The following is a 17139-nucleotide window of genomic DNA, read 5'->3' on the forward strand; positions in this document are numbered from 1 at the left end:
CAGTATGAGTTTTTTTCCCTCACATTTATATCATATTATATAGTTAAGCAATACCACACGAGTAACGAAGGCAATATCACACTAGTGCTGCTTTTGTCTTGAATACCACGAGTGCAAATGTGAAACTGATTCTATACAACAGTTCAATAATTAAAAAGTGAATATTGTAGAGACAATATTAAAGGGTTAGTTCACCCAAAAATGAAAATGATGTCATTAATGACTCACCCTCATGTCGCTCCAAGCCCGTAAGACCTCCGTTCATCTTCAGAACACAGTTTAAGATATTTTAGATTTAGTCCGAGAGCTTTCTGTCCCTCCATTGAAAATGAATGAACGGTATACTGTCCTTGTCCAGAAAGGAAATAAAGACATCATCAAAGTAGTCCATGTGACATCAGTGGGTTAGTTAGAATGTTTTGAAGCATCGGAAATACATTTTGGTCCAAAAATAACAAAAACTACGACTTTATTCAGCATTGTATTGTCTTTCAGCATTTATTCAGCATTTATTTCCTTTCTGGACAAGGACAGTATACCGTTCATACATTTTCAATGGAGGGACAGAAAGCTCTCGGACTAAATCTAAAATATCTTAAACTGTGTTCTGAAGATGAACGGAGGTCTTACGGGCTTGGAGCGACATGAGGGTGAGTCATTAATGACATCATTTTCATTTTTGGGTGAACTAACCCTTTAAATTAACTATCAACACAATATTATCTGTTTTTGCTCAATTTTGTCAATGAAAATATTCCTTATAAAGCCACAGCAGAACTGTTGTGAACCTTCAAGCAACACTCAACTGTGTTTCATTACTGAATAAATCCACATTTTGAATCAAGCGAACCAATGATTCAATGGCCCATTCATAAAGAGAGCCATTTCACAAATCTAATGAATCATTTACTCAATTAATCAATTGCATACTCAATTAGACATTTACCGCCACTGTTTTTAGTCTAGCCTCAAAAAAGGTGAACAAACTCACACCAGTCTTCTTTACTCTAATGCTACTGTTTAAAAAGCTATCCAAACACTTCACACAATCTGCAATTCAGACTAATTATCGTATAAAAACAGTTTTCAAGAAATCAAATCAATGATCCTGAGCCGTGGACCCTAAAGAGTGCGGTTGTTTTGTGTGCTTTGGTTTATTAAGCAAAGAAGAACCTCAAGCAAAAATGCTCGGAATCGGTCTAAATGAGGCCAGTTGATGGTAAAAAACATGATTTAAAAGCATTTAGACAGTTTGAATTGATGCAATGATTCAGGAATGGATGACTCAGATGTCCTGCTTGTTCATTTTGAAGAGGCAAGGAAAAATCTGAGGCTCCCGGTTGGATAGAGCAGACCTCACTGTTTCACTCAGTGGTCTGGTGTGTGTGCAGTTGTCTGCGCAATTACCTGTGTGTGCAAGCACATGAAGCTGTGCCTTGAAGTGCAACAGTGATCCCATTATCATCTTCAGGTTACAAACTACAGTTTTTAAAAAGTTCAAACAATAAACAACAGGTTTGTCTCTGCGATCATGAGATGCCAATTTTTTTGTCTCAAGTGTCTCCCAGTGGGATCAACAGGCCCATAAGTTGTCGACTTGACAGTTTAGCAATGCACACCTGCAGAATGTATAATGAGTCTCTGTGCATTGCTATATAACTCTCCACTAAAGAACAGCAACTCTTAAAGAGTCAACATCTTTCCAGGACTACAATCAAAATGTTCACTTTTTTGAGGCAAGTTTGTGCAAACAGAGTCAAAAAACGAAGGCTGAACTTAAGCTTTAGCTTTGCATTACGACAATTGATCTACAATGCGTAGTGTTCACTGCATTCATCTGTCACGATGCATGTGAAAGAACCTTTAGAAGCGTGTATAGGAAATATAGAAAACCCGTCAAAATAACCTGTTACAGTCACACAAATGTCTGTTCGTCTTCCGTCGATGCACTTCACAAACAGCTAACTGTCTAAAATGATTATATATCATTGGTTGATGGCTGACAGATACTAATGGGGTTTTGCTAAGCAGTAGGCGCGCGCTACCAGCAGGACGCAACAATTGCATTTGGCTGGATGTAGAAGATACGAGGTGGGGGTTAGAGAACGAATATGAAAGTCTAATTGTACAATATAGGGCTTTGACTGCCCTGCGGAAGGACGGGCCCTTTCGTGATGCGTTCTGTCGTCCGCTCATCAAAGCGACAGACGTGATCCGACAGTGCCACAGCCTCGAGTGAGACTAAAGCATGATTTTGCACTGTCACTGTTTGGTTGGTGGAAATAACAGCTGATGCGGAAGAGAAAAAGTGAAATACTAGAGAATCTGAGAGCGGAGGGGGGAAGGGGGGGTCGTTGACTATTGTCATATGTTGTGTGAAATTACAAGTGAAGTGGTGTTGTAAGAAACCAAACCAGCAATCATTTGAGATCTAATATATGGGTTTTCAATTTCCCATTGACTTCAATTTTTTGATTAATCCAAAAGGGCATAAATCAGAGAGGAAAAAGAGTGTGTTCTGAATTTTTTTTACTGAATAGCCTGCAGTTTACACTGTATTGCACCTATTATTAGTTAAAAATGGCATTTCAAGGTGTAGTATGCTACACTGTTGTCATATGACTTCCTCAGGATGCATCCTGACTTCCAGTCCTCACTTTGGAAGTAAAATTGGTTATTTTGCATTTTTAAATATTTTTTTTTTTAAATGTGTAACTTTTTGGCACTCCAATCAAATGACTCATATATGGTAAAAATGTAATGCATAATATCGATTTTAGTCAAGAAACACATTTCACTGGTCAACGCACAATTGAAAAGCTAAATATTTGCGGAGAATTTCAAATAAATATTGTGCATCAATGTAATTAATTTTAAACGAAGCACACATTATATACACCTAAATTGTTATAAATTAATTGTATTATATATATGATAATATAATTGGATGGATGGATGGATGGATGGATGGATGGATGGATGGACATGTAATTTGCATTCTCTACACATTATGCATATGACTAGTTGAGTAATAGGTCTGAAGGAAGCCTTGATAAGGCTAGTATTAGGTTTGTCTCTCCCTGATCGGATGCATTTCTAAGGGGACGTTTACATAATACGCACTGCTGCATTTTTAAAAGTTGGTTTATTTTTAGCATCTTAAAAAAATGTTTTAAAAAAAACTGCACAAAGACGCGATACAACATCCAAAAGCAGTTGTGCAAAATAATTGTCTAACAGTTTAAGCAAAGTCTAAAATCTAAATTAAAAACATATTTAAAAATTTAGCAGACATCATTTCACACAGACAAGCACACTTGTCATGAATAGTAAATGGCAAAGACTGTTCTATAAGCCAGTTATGAAATTATTGAGCATGTGGCAACTAATAGTGACAGTGAAGAGACTTGTGAAATGAGCCATGTCAATGCAGCGATCTCCAGCTGAGAGTGAAGTTACACATCAGATATCTAATGTACTGTAGTTACACCTTGTGTGACATGACCAGCAGGATTCGATTCTGAACGGCCCGAAAAAAGCATGTAAACACAAACGCTTCTAGCTACACAAACCCAAACTGATGATTTCATCTCAAAATCAGTTCACAAATTCAGTGCACAACCCAAATGCATCTTGCATTCTCAGTACTATAGTTGGCATTGGCATATCCGGTTCAATGCCCAATACATTGTATAGGTCAGTAAATAAAAAGTGAATGATTTGCAAAGAGCTGGAAAACTAACCATGAAGAACACTTTTCTGCACCGAAACAGAGGAAAACAAAAATATATTCCAATTTTAAACCCCCATGTAGTCTAATAATATCCCGACAGCACCCATTTCTTACTTCTACAATCAAACTCTATCTGGCATGTTTTTAATAAAGCAGCGCTATCACATTCAGTTACCCAGGTCATGTTATAACTCTTCTCCTCTGTTTTAACATTCACGAGACAAATGAACAGTTTAACATCGCTTTATCTCGTCTTGTCTCTTCCAATTCAGCCTCCAAAACATCTCATAGCAAGCTGTTCAGTTACACTAATGACTCTCAGTATGGGAGAAATAGCTCCAGAAATACACGCTCATGACTGCGCTGCACAGGCATAAATCAAAGACATCATTTCATCCAGCCGGTTGGTGATTGTGATGTGTTTGTGCACCACTATGGAGGGGGAGGGGGAAACATCAGCAGGCCAGCCTGGAGAGGAAATGGTGGTTGCCTTGGAAACCCTAGGCTGAGGAAGAGAGGGAGCGAGAGAAAGAGAGAGACAGGAAGGAAAGGAAGAACAAGTGAAGTGGGTGAAGAGAGTTGACCGAAGCATCGTTGTTTCGCAATTTGTTTTTGTTTTGATTTGGGGAAAAGAAGACGAGCTATGTGAAAATCTGTATCTTTCTCCACACACACACAGACACACACACACACACACACACACACACACACACACACACACACACACACACACACACACATATATATATATAAATCAGAAATGTGATTTCTGACAATGAGTCTTTTATGTTCAAATGCAACAACTAGCCATAATAACTAACATCAAATAGGCAGCTAACTAACATTAGCAACTGCAGCATAGCTTGCCTCTGCTAGCTGGCAGAAATCACAACCTTCCCTGTCGCAATATTTTGATATCTATCAAGATTTGGGACTGACAGTATCAATCCAGTTCACATGTCTGCACTAATAAGAGACGTAAGAGAAATAATCCTAGTTAAGCTAGTAGACAAAGTGCTTTTTGTAAGCATTGTACGTTTACTCCACAGACTTCTCAGTGCATTACTGTCAACACATTTCTGTTTTGTTTTTTTTACAAACTGAGGTACAAGTCAAATTTGTTACATGATTTCGAAACACTGCTAACATTCCTGTCATTTACCTCAAACTGGAGACTGGTGCTCGCCAAAAAATTACAATTTTTCTCATTACGTCTGCCTGAGTGAAAAAATACATTCAACGTGCTTTAAATCAAAATAAGCCATATTGGTTCTTTCTATCTGGTTGCATCATACATTGAGATGGTACCCAGACATATAGGGAGGGTTTGTCTCCATGTCTCTCCTATAACACCCCACACAACAATAACAACTTCCTCAATATTGCAGGTTGGCTCATTTTACCTGCAAGTACCTTTCCTCACAGATCTCATGGAGAGCCATCAGGAAATAAACACAAGCAAAAAGTTCTGTCAAAAGTACCCCACTATATAATCAGACCAGGAGAATGTTTTCGAGTAAAATATCACCAAAAACACTAAAGTACAAAAAAGGATACTTCCTATGTCCCGACTAGGCACAACGTGACAAGCAATTTTTCTTTCCACACTGAATACAAAACTGCATAGAAGACAGTTTTTATTGTTTAATGCATAGTCATTTAGTGCAGATTTTTTTAGCGCAGACTGGTGAGGTTTCATAGTGGGCGACAGAAACTGAAACCAAAAGATCATCAAAATGCTCTGCCGCTGGTCGACTGTTGTGATCAGACGGCTATAAGACAGCTTTTTTGGGTTTTAAGTAAGTTATATCTTACTATTATTGCATCACACCTGGGTCGGACATTCTGGAATAGGATCCTCATCAGGACATCACCATATTGTTTTATGGATATGAAAAAGACCAACGCTAAGAAACCCAAACTATTTGGCAAGAGTTAAAATGGACTCTCAAAATGTATGGATCACTCACACGGCACAGTCCGGAGGTAGAGGTTGTCACGTATGATTTGCTGAAGCTCGTGGTCCACTGAACCTTTCTGGAACCGTAGGTTGAGATAATGGCGGAGATCTTTATCTACAACACCTCCTGAAAAAGGTAAATAAAAAATACAAAGTAAATTAACTGGTAAATGCAGAACCTGAGATACCCCTAAAAAGTTAAATTAATATATCATAATCTTTTGGAGTTTACCTCACAGGGTAAGGGTTAGGTAGCAAACAATAAATAACACAATATATATATATATATATATATATATATATATATATATATATATATATATATATACATATATATATACATTTTAGATATATATATAGTGTCTACAATAGACAAGTTTGTTTGTTTGAATGAGCAAAGTTCCACAAGGTTCACTCTTAGGTCCTTGCAAATTCTGTTTGTTTTCAAGCCCTTCAGACACTTCATGAAATCCCATATAGAGCATGTGTCACTTAGCATTAGCACGTCCCATTTGTTGAGTCTGAAGTTGTCACATTCATGCAGCTGACTTTTGTAGTTGGCTTCAATAGTTCAGTGACATTTAATATGCATAAATGTATTTAGCACAACATGATTCCCTGAAGATTCACTTTAGTGATGCATCCGACTGTGTGTGTTGTCTGACTTGTGTTTATCACATAGCTAGTCATCTAAAGGTACCCTAACAACATCTTAAGTAAGAGGCACTGAGAGACACCAAGGCAAATGCTGAAAATAAAAAGGTAGCTTGAGAACTTGTGCTTTCTACCATTTCTCTAAGGTGAACAAAGGACAGAAAAATGACAAATCATGTTGCGCTACTGTGCCTCAAGAGAGCCAGGCAGATCTACCTTTTTTTTCTGCTCCAATCATAACCTTGACCATTCGGCACAGCTGAGCATGGATACATTGGGATGCATGCTTGGAAATTCAAAAATCCACACATTTGTGTGTGAGAAGATCCTTTGAGAATATAAGCATCTGGCATGAACCTGCACACCATTTCACATGTTCAGAATATATTACATCTCATGGTCACCGATTGACAAAGGCAAAAACCTGGTACACCAAAATCCATTCATGGAAGATGTCTTAACCAGTTTTCCTTTCTAACATCACCATAATTCCCAAATAGCTAAAAGAATCATTATTGTCAAAAATGTATATTAACAAATCTCCGCATGACATTGCATGAGTGGAAAACGGGGGGGAAAATGCAACAATCAAGCTTGCACAGCTGTTGCGGCTGAAAGGACACACCGGAATACCGTCACACCATTCCAGGGAAATGGCAAAAAAGAAACATCTCACAAGTAACATCTCTCCAGTCAGCAATCCTAAATAAATATCTCATCTTGTCATCATCCATAATTATAATGGCTCTCTCCTCCCCCTCTATCCAAAAAAACTACTGTATCCAAATCACAATTCCAGCGGTCCAGATGATGTGCTCCTCTGTCACTAGCTTGGATCTACTCACCCTTTCCAATATCCTTTTTGCTATTCCCCTTTATGCATTCAATCCCATTTTTAACTAGTCCTTTAAATAATCAATGGATGCAGCAGTGATGGAGTCTCCCGTTCTGCAGCCAATTTAATCCAGAGGAGAGAGGGAACGCAGAAGGAGGAGAAGAGACGGAGTCGTCGGCAGTCGGGAGACAACAGAGAGAGGGAAAAAAGGTTCTGCAAAAAGAGAGCCTATCACAATGAAGCCAGTATTCTCATTTGCTGGGTAGATAGTGAGGTCTGATATCGCCCCCTGACCGTAAACAACGGTACTGCAGGGGTTGAGGGTGAGTGTGCGTGATGCAGATGCTTCTGGACACACCACCAAAAAGGCCAGCTTGTTCACACCAGATGCTTCCTGCTAGTTGGCATCGTGTGAACTTGTTGACCTTGTGAACACATCAGTGTCAAGAGTGAAGACGGCAAGTAGCAGCGCACTCTGAGCACACAATGACCAGCCAAGTCTAACTGGAAATGAATAGGCTAATTAAAAATGCCTTATGTCGGGGTCTCACAATATCATTACCCTAAATAGGTCAATTATACACTTTGCCCACAAAGTAACACATGTTAAGGAGATATATTAAGAAAATATAATTATACTAAAATATATATTTAAAGTAATATAACTTCTGTTATAAACAAAGTTATATTGCTTAACTAAACATGAATCATGTTACAACATAATTTATTATATTTTTATACAGTATATATACTTATATAAAATATAATATATATAAAATATATATTTTACTTCCTTTCATTGAAGTAAAATAATTAAAAATGGGGGGGAAATCACATTATGAAATAATGTTTTTCTCCAAAACACGTTGGCCACAATTATTGGCACCCCTAGAGTTTTTTACGAGTAAAATATCTCTGGAGGATATTCCCATTAATATTTACCCTTTTTTAGCCCACCAGGGTGACTAGGAACATCAAATTGTCAAGCTATGACTTCTTGTTTCAAATGAGTTTAAATATTCCCTTGACTGAATATTCTAAAAAAAACCCATTAAATATTCCCTTAATCAGTAAAACCAAAGAATATAGTTCTTATGTGTATCAAAAGATTGTTGAGCTTCACAAAATAGAAAGTGGCTGTAAGAAAATCCCCATTTTGACCATAAGGGCAATAATTAAGAAGTTTCAATCAACTAAAGAAGTTACGAATCTGCCAGGAAGAGGATGTGGGCCTATATTGTCTTAAAGCATGGCGAGAAGGAAAGTTTGAGTGGCCAAAGACTCTTCAAGGATCACAGATGGAGAATTTTTGAGATTCAGAGATTACTTGAGTGTTGGGGGTCAGAAAGCCTTAAAAATATATATACCAAACAACCCCTACATCACCACATGTTGTTTGGGAGGTTTTCAAGAAAAACTCTTCTCGCTCCACCAAAAATAAACTCCAGCATATTCAGTTGTCAGACACGACTGGAACTTCAAAAAGGAGCGGATTCTATAGTCAGATGAAACAAAAAAGGGCTTTTTGGCAGTAAATCCATCAGATGGGTTTGGTGCAAACAGGGATAAAAATTACCCCATACCCACGGTTAAATATACCGCTGGATCTTATATGTTGTGAGCCTATTTTTTTGCTGGAGGTCCTGGACATCTTGTACAGATACATGGTATTATGGATTCTAGCAAATACCAAAAGATAAAAAAATCAAAACCTGACTGCTTCTGCTAGAAATCTTAGAATGGGTCGTGGTTGGATCTTACATCAGGACAACGTTCCAAAACAAACATCAAAATCAAAACAAAAATGTGTCACTGAGCACAAAATGAAGCTTCTGCCATGACCGTCCCAGTTCCCTAAACTGAACCCTATAGAAAATGAGTGGGCTGAACTGAAGAGAAGAACCACCAACATGGATCTGGGAATCTACAGGATCTGGAGGGATTCTGTTTGGAGGAATGGTCTCTGATCTCTTGTCAGTTGTTCTCCAAACTCATCCGGCATTATAGAAGAAAACTCAGAGCTGTTATCTTGGCAAAAGGAAGTTGCAAAAAGTATTTAATAACAGGGAGCCAATAATTATGGCCTGCGTGTTGTGGAGAAAAACATTTATTTTATAATGTGATTTACCCACCACTTTCAATTCTTTTACTTCAATGAAAGGTTCGATTTTTGTGAATTTTTTGAATGAAAGATCAAAAGGATAAACAATGCAGATTTATTTTTTACAGCCATTTTTGATCATATTTACCAGGGGTACCATTATATATATATATATATATATATATATATATATATATATATATATATATATATATATTGTTCTGGAATCTGGAGTCAAGCTAAATCTTAAGAAATTTTAAAGACCCCATAAAATCTAAAATACATTTTTGGTTATTTTAATTCATATTTAGTGGGATCCAAAAAAATGTTTCCGTTAGTTTAAAATTGACCACCTGTTAAACTCATATAAAAAAAAAAATTTAAATAACAAAAATGACCATTAGTAGCATAAAAAAGCAATAGGGGAATATTACTGGACTCAAGACTTTTTGGACTGCATTTGTTAATGTACGATAAATTAAAAGTATTAACATTTTTTAACAATATTTATTATTTTACTGTCTCTTAAGTGTTATTTCATGAAAACTGACTTATCTTTTACATACAGGCATAGAAAAAAGAATACAATAAAAATGCTCTCTTTTAAACACTTACTAGACGACAAACAATGGCAAGTAGTAAACAGTGCTGGGTAAGTTACTCTAAAAAAGTAATTAATTAAAAGCTGTACCAATTATTCTCTCAAAAAGTATTGCATTGATAATGTAACGTAACTAAATAAGGTTAATTTAAAAGTTTAAATTTCCTATTTTAAAAAGACAAAAAATGCATTTGCAAATTATTGACTTTTTAGGTATGAATATGTAAAACTACATTAAAACAATATTCTTTAAAGATGGCACATCTGAAATGGCATCAGTGATAGGTTGACAAGCTCACTATAGTCTTACTGGAGAACACTGATGGTAAACTGAGATCAACATTTTCTTCGGAAAGATTTGATGAGTCTGTTTTAAATGTATTCTGGTCGTTGAGAAGCTTGACATTCTGATTGTTTGGAATGCGAGGATGAAAATTATACAGCAGACAGGAGTAACAATAACCCATAGTTATAGTAAAGCAGCAGAAGTGACCTTGGTATAACCCTTTAGAAATGAAATTTGTGTGGGTGAATGAAAAAGAAAACAGCAGCATCCAAGATGGTATGAGAAAAATCTGCACACAACGGCTGCGGAGAAAATTATTAAGTGCAGAAATTGGGTTGTGGAATGCACAGGAGTTGTTTCAACTGATCTCAGATCACTTATCTTGTTGCTCGGCGTGTGAAAAAGAGGCATATCTGCAGAGAATACATCTTCATGACTCAGTCAATATTACAACGAGAGAGTTTGAGGTCACAGCTGAGATTTTGTGGAGGAGGACAAACATTTGACTCATGAGAGAATGCGGTCTTTTAATTTGTCAGCACGATGGATGACACAACGGGCAAAGGCATGACGTGAGGGTGAGAGCGAGTCGGACAGCTGTTAAAAACACTCTCTCTTTCACACGCTCTCACTTTCTCTCAATCCCAGAGGACGCCGCTTTGTGTCATCTCTCAGCCACTTCTCCACAAGTGATGACAGATGCTTGTTTATTAACCAGTCAAATTCAAAGACACACGTACATAAACAAACAGGCACAGGGATGACATGGTGATTGTGTGCGATCGGGTTTAGACTATCTAAATAGGTTTGTATGAAGGCCCGTTTCTGTTTTTAAAAGTTTTTTAAAAAACTGAGTCACATTTTGAGATACAAAGTCACACAATTACTATGGGAAGAACTCAATTGTGAGATTGCAAGATTTGGTCACACTGAGATATACCGTTACGGTCACCGTGATTTTGCCAAGTTAGACATGTTCCTGGATCAACATATTTTGTTGAACCTGGAAATGAAGCTCTAGCATAAGTTCTGCCGGGAATACTCAATTGTTACGTCACTCATTACCTTCTCATCTATCCAATCGTGTTCTAATACTTGTGGTATATAAGATAGGTACTTACACATGTCTGAGTTCGCAGATGCTGACGGTTCCATTTACCTCCATCCTCCCCACCACCACCAGGATGGTCCCTTCCCGTACCTAACAGGGGGTCGGCTGCGCCCCTGGCTTCGTCTTCAGACAGGAAATGCAGAGTCCGTACTCTCAGATTTGCGAGCTACAGTTGGGGCCAAAGAACTTTATATCATATATTGCTTGCTGGGCTGTTAATAAACGGTTAATTGTTACAGTATTATTCTCCCGAGTCTTTCTGGTAGAACTATATTTATGTGGGAACATATTCCTACCCCTATAATGAACCCTACCCATAAGTTAACCCTAAAATCAGAGGGAAACAATAGGTGAAAAACACTGATGTAGAAGCACCTAACCCTGGTTATGAGCTTAATCTCGACATAAACTGTAAACTTGTCCCTCAAACCTGATTGGTTGATTGGAATGTTGTTTCAGGATCAAAAAAGATGTTGATCCAGGAACATGTTGTATTAGGTGAAGTCACGGTCACCATAAAGTCACATTCTGAGTTATAAAGTTGTTAGATATAGTCACAATTGGGATTTAATGTTATATTTAATGTCCGACTAAGGCCCTGTTTACACCTGGTATTAAGATGCATTTTGGTCAATCAGATCACAAGTAGACGAGGCAGACACATACCCGTTTACACCTGGTGTTTAAATCTGTCTTTTTTGTCCACTTTCAACCACTTTTATCCTGATTCCTCCGAGGGGAGGGTCTATGGGTGGTAAATGTATGGGCTTTTTTCAGATCTTTCAATCTAATGGACAAAATAAGCTTGCGCCATTTACACGACGGAAAAACAAGGAGAGCAATAGCAGCTTTTGTTTCCTCACTCATGACTCCTCAGGAAGCTTCCTCGCTCCTCTTTCCTCGCTAATTAATGGTGCAATTAGAAAATTGAGATGCCCTTCAAGATGGCTGAATTGAAACAGTTTCTGTGTCAGGGGCTGAAGGAGGGAGGAGGGAGGAAACAAGGAAGCATTCATTTAAGTATTGAAAAGCACCCAATGTCTCAGATATTATTTTGTTGCAAGATATAAAGTCACAATTACAACAAACTAAATCATAATTACGAGTTATAGTCACGTAGTGAGTTATAGAGTTACAATTACAAGAAATTAAGTAACAACTACTTTTATTTTAACTCTGAGGCGGAAACAAGCTTCCACAGGTCTGACCCACAATATCTTCCGTACGATATGGTTAATATTCTCTGATAAGCTGGGAATATGTCACCATATTGATTTGTTTTCATTGGAGAGGAGGTTAATAAAACATTCCCAATGAGTTTCAGCAGTTTCTTTTTGACAGCTTAATCACAGCTGTCACCACTGCCCTCGCTGAGGACAGCTGAGCAGCGTATCGATCGCCTGAAAGTTTTCCTCCATTGGAAAGTTGTTTGGTGCTAGAGGCCTTCAGCTCAAATAGACTAAAGCGGAGAGCCGTGATAAAGTTTTGGACACAGAGAGGGAAACCACGTGTGATGCCAGCCAAGAATCAATATCTCCTATTTGCTACAACCGACTCCTACGAGAGGTCAGATTCTACATCTTCTTTGAGTAGATACAAACACACAATGTTCCTCTCTTTACTCTTTGTTTCTTTCTTCAGAGGCAGAGATATCCAATCACTGTGCTCCTTACCTCTGTTTATTTCATTTTAGAAAGCTGGACCATCCGAGCTGTGGCCTAGTAGCTCGCATATTAATCCATGGTGCTTATGTGGGCGACATGGGTTTGAATCTGGCTTTTTTTGCTATCTATCCACTCAGCCCTTGAGTGGATTCGTCATATACGACAGATTCTGACAATCAAAACAAAAACAGGCTTGTGTATTTATGGCATCAATTACTGTTTTTTTCTTTTTCTAAAACAAAACTACAGCGCTTCCAGTAGACTATCGGCGCTGTCAACACTGGAAACTCAGATGGAATGCCTTCAGTTGACGAACACGCCACTTATATATATAAAACTATATATTATTAAATTGTATAAATAAAACTATTTTATTTACAATTTTCATGCTTTTTCATTTTATTTGTTGTGCCTTTTTCTGAATATTGCTTTATCCAAGTAGTCTACACTATTTAGATCAATCAATATTCTATATATAACGTCATATATGAAACAGGTGCAGTTATGTTTCATAAATGATATTGTTTTTTCCATTGATTAAAATGAAAGAATGCTTGATAATATTATTTTTTAATATGAGAGAAATCTTGGCTACCACTGCAGTTCTTTTTTTTTTTTGTTCTTTGCAGAACAAAGTGAATAAAACAGTTTAACTTCCCCGAGGGGGAACACCCCCACCCACCCCAAAATTGTACATGCCCCCTCACTTTGTGTGCTCTGCCATCGACCCTTGAAAGCTTACAATCAGCTAAAGGAAAGAAAAATGACCCAGACACCTGCATTTGAACTCTACATAAGGCATGACCCCCTTTTGTCCTTTTGACTCAAACAATCTACATTTACAACTAGGCGTAAATCCAAAACGCATAACCGCAGCTATCAATCTCTTCCCTTTGTTAAATTAAGAAAAGAGAGGACTGCTAATTATGGTTCTGAGATCTCCATCTGACTCACTTTGTTTGTCCTGCATGTGACGATGATTCATATTACAAAATCATTCACACCTCTAACTCTAACAACCCAAAGGCAGCAAAATGATGTTTAAGTGATGACATGGCAATATACAACAATTTGAAGTGTATAAAGTGCTGGCACCAACAAACTAAAAGCTGACACCTATTTTCATGTTATGAAAAAAATAATTAAATCAACTTTTCTCATTCAGTCAGTCACGTTCGACATTATGTTGGACTGAGGTCATGGGGTCTCGCCTGGGAGCCCAATCACCTCCAAGTGGTAACAAAACGAGCCAATGGACATTGCCCAGGGAGATTTGGATGCCGAGTCACACCTTGCCATTTCTTTTCTCGGTGTGGAGTTGGATTCCGTCAAAATTAACTCGGTCATTGCTAACCACTGAAGCATTTTCAGAGGCTCATGGGGCATATGGCATCCGCAGCCGCGCAGCCATGCCGCTCAGATTGATGCATATGAGACCACTTCAGAAGGCACGCCTCCCCAGCGTTAACAACACTGGTCATGGCTGGAAAACAATGGGAATTGAGATCCGTAGCACTCTTCCCAGTGAAATTTCACGATAAAGGAATAGCAGCTATGATCGTACCTACAGAAAGTCCTTACTTGGGGTGCTGGGTAGGTTACGACATTGTGAGAGCAGTTGTCAAAAAGGGCACGTGGCAGCTTGCCAGCCTCTGTGTCTCCAACACTTGTAACACAGTTCAGTGGCTATGGCGCTTTCCATAGGGACCCCCTGACCGAAATAGTCAGAAATAACGTTGAACGTGAATGACTGAGTGGGGACGTCTAGGTTACTAATGTAACCCCCGTTCCCTGAAGGAGGGAACAAAGACGTTACATCCCCCCTGCCACAGCCCTGAACCCTGCTGAATGGCCAGGATCCCTGTCTCGGCTCCTCAGCAAAACATGAATGAAGTGAGTAATGCCGGTCATATTTATACCCATATATGGGTAGGTGTGACTCGGCATGCAAATCTCACTAGCCGCTCGTTTTGTTACTACTCTGAGGTGATTGGGCTCCGAGGCGAGACCTCATGACGCAAGACCGACGTAACGTCTTCATTCCCTCTTTCAAGGAAGGGGGGGTTACATTAGAAAGACGTTTTAAATACTACAAGTAAATCTAGGCATCACAACATTGTAATGTACAGTATGAAAAATTTATATTTTGAGATTTGCTAAAGATTACATTACATTTAATGGTTATCAAATAATTCTAATAATTTGACAAAATTGTAAATGTATAAAGCTGGAACCATCAAGCTAAGTGAATTTAGGCATCACAAAACATTTGATATTGTGGCCACGAATTAATATGCGAGTAGCACATATTGCACAGCTCTGTTATGCATGAAGAACCTGGAAATGCCCTCACCAGGCGTTTGTTTGTACAGTAACTTTATCAAACTAATTAGTCTTAAGTTCAACAAAACATTAGCCACTTAATCCTAACTGAATTTGCTATGGTTAGCCTAGCACTAACATTTTTCTGTAGTATGGCCAAACAGCATAGATCATTCATAAAGCCATACATAAAGGAATGTGCATGCTCATGTCTCAAGCGTTTACACCAATTACAGCTCTGCTGTAAAACCAACGAAATTAAGAGTGGGCGGATCGACACGTATCAGCGCCCCATTGTCCAGTCTGCACTCTGGGGTTACTCAGTGGATCAGTCCGATTACCTTTTTTTTCTCCTATTTACACAGAAATTTTTCAGCACACACACAGAACAGACATCTAGAAAATATTCACAAAATAGTTTGTTTAGGTGTTGATTCCAATTTTCAACAGCATTTCTCAGAAACCATTTACTGCACCTTTAAATGAGCGATAGATGGATGTACTCTAAAAAACATTTAATTGAATGAGGGACCCAAATCATATTTAGGAATAAAAATATAATACTGAATTAGAGGTGGGTTCTGTTGACTAAAGGCAAGCAAGCAACCTTCAGTTTTAGTACTCCAGAAACAGACACAACAGGACGATTTCATTAATGTCATCTTGAAAAGTGTATCATGTAAAAGTGAGGAGAAAATGTCTATGATATCTGAATCCCATAAATGGTAAAGTCTTTTTGCAATTGAATGAGCCTTTTCCTTTCCACTGACTCTACAAAAGATCTTGATGAGCTCAGGTTGCTTAATCTAAATATAGAAATTGAATCTTTGTGCGTCACTTCAAGGTTTCCATTCCTAAAATGACAACAACAAGAAATTGGGCCTGGAACTTTAAGTGGTTAAAATAGAGATACCAAAAAGGCCAGGAACTATGGCAACCAATCCATTATTAGTGTTGATTCCTGATGCTCATACTTTTGGTTTAGGGATTTGAACAAAACAAAAGTATTAAAGCTACTAAGCAATTTTTGCTTGGTAGACGATATATGCCATAGCTTTTGTTTGTCAAGCATTGCTCAGATATCTGGCCACTGAAGCATAAAATCAGACCCAGAATTTAAAGGCACTGGTGTCATGTCAAATATGCGTCTTTGTCATGCAGAATCATCAGAGACCCTGTCCCACCTAAACAGTGCTGCGATCTCCCACCATCTGCCGGAGGAAGGTCAGTTATTTTTCCTCGAAAAACATCATGAATTTGCATGTTGCAATATATGACTACTCTATGACCAACACTACTGGCCTAATTTCAAGCCATTGACACAATTCTCCCTTCTCCCAAAGCATATCTAGTTTCTTGAGTATTTTTACTGTGTAGTGTCTGTATAGCATGATCTATCAGTCCATCTATCTTTCACTGGTGAGGTGTAAAATAAATACTTTGTTATCGAGTTTAATACAAGTTAAAGGGTTAATTCACCCAAAAGTGATTTCGGTCATTAATTACCCTCATGCCGTTCCAATCCCGAAAGACATTCTTTTAATGAAATCTGAGAGCTTTCTGTCCCTCCATTGAACTACCACTTTCAAGCCCCAGAAAGGTAGAAAAGACATCTTAAAAGTAATCCATGTGACTCCAGTGGTTTTATGAATAGAGGCAAGTGTTTTGTTTGTGCGAAGAAACATAACTACCACTTTATCTGCAAAATATTCATCTTCAACACCCATTCATGCAACAATGTCAATTCTCTTACGCCAAATCATTCCGCCCGGTCTAAAATATAAACGCTTGTAATAGGTTTACCATTGAAAGAAGGTTTGATGATGTCTGATGACTCATATTTTAAATTTAGTTAATTTTGAACAAAAAAAA

At 38.0% G+C, this 17139-nt stretch overlaps 1 protein-coding gene across 7 annotated transcripts in view; it reads right to left on the reverse strand.

The window, feature by feature from the left end:
• Positions 1–17139, reverse strand: part of magi2b (membrane associated guanylate kinase, WW and PDZ domain containing 2b) — a 95702-nt gene that overhangs the window by 69033 nt on the left and 9530 nt on the right. For all 7 annotated transcript variants that reach the window (XM_077210916.1, XM_077210919.1, XM_077210917.1 and 4 more), the window contains exon 2: positions 5704–5820. In XM_077210916.1, the coding sequence (XP_077067031.1) occupies positions 5704–5820 (117 nt within the window). The remainder of the gene's footprint in view (positions 1–5703; positions 5821–17139) is intronic.

The sequence above is a fragment of the Siphateles boraxobius genome, unplaced genomic scaffold (genome assembly GCF_051911475.1).
Source record: "Siphateles boraxobius isolate OS27281-9 unplaced genomic scaffold, OSU_SipBor_1 65, whole genome shotgun sequence".
NCBI classification, from domain to species: Eukaryota; Metazoa; Chordata; class Actinopteri; order Cypriniformes; family Leuciscidae; genus Siphateles; species Siphateles boraxobius.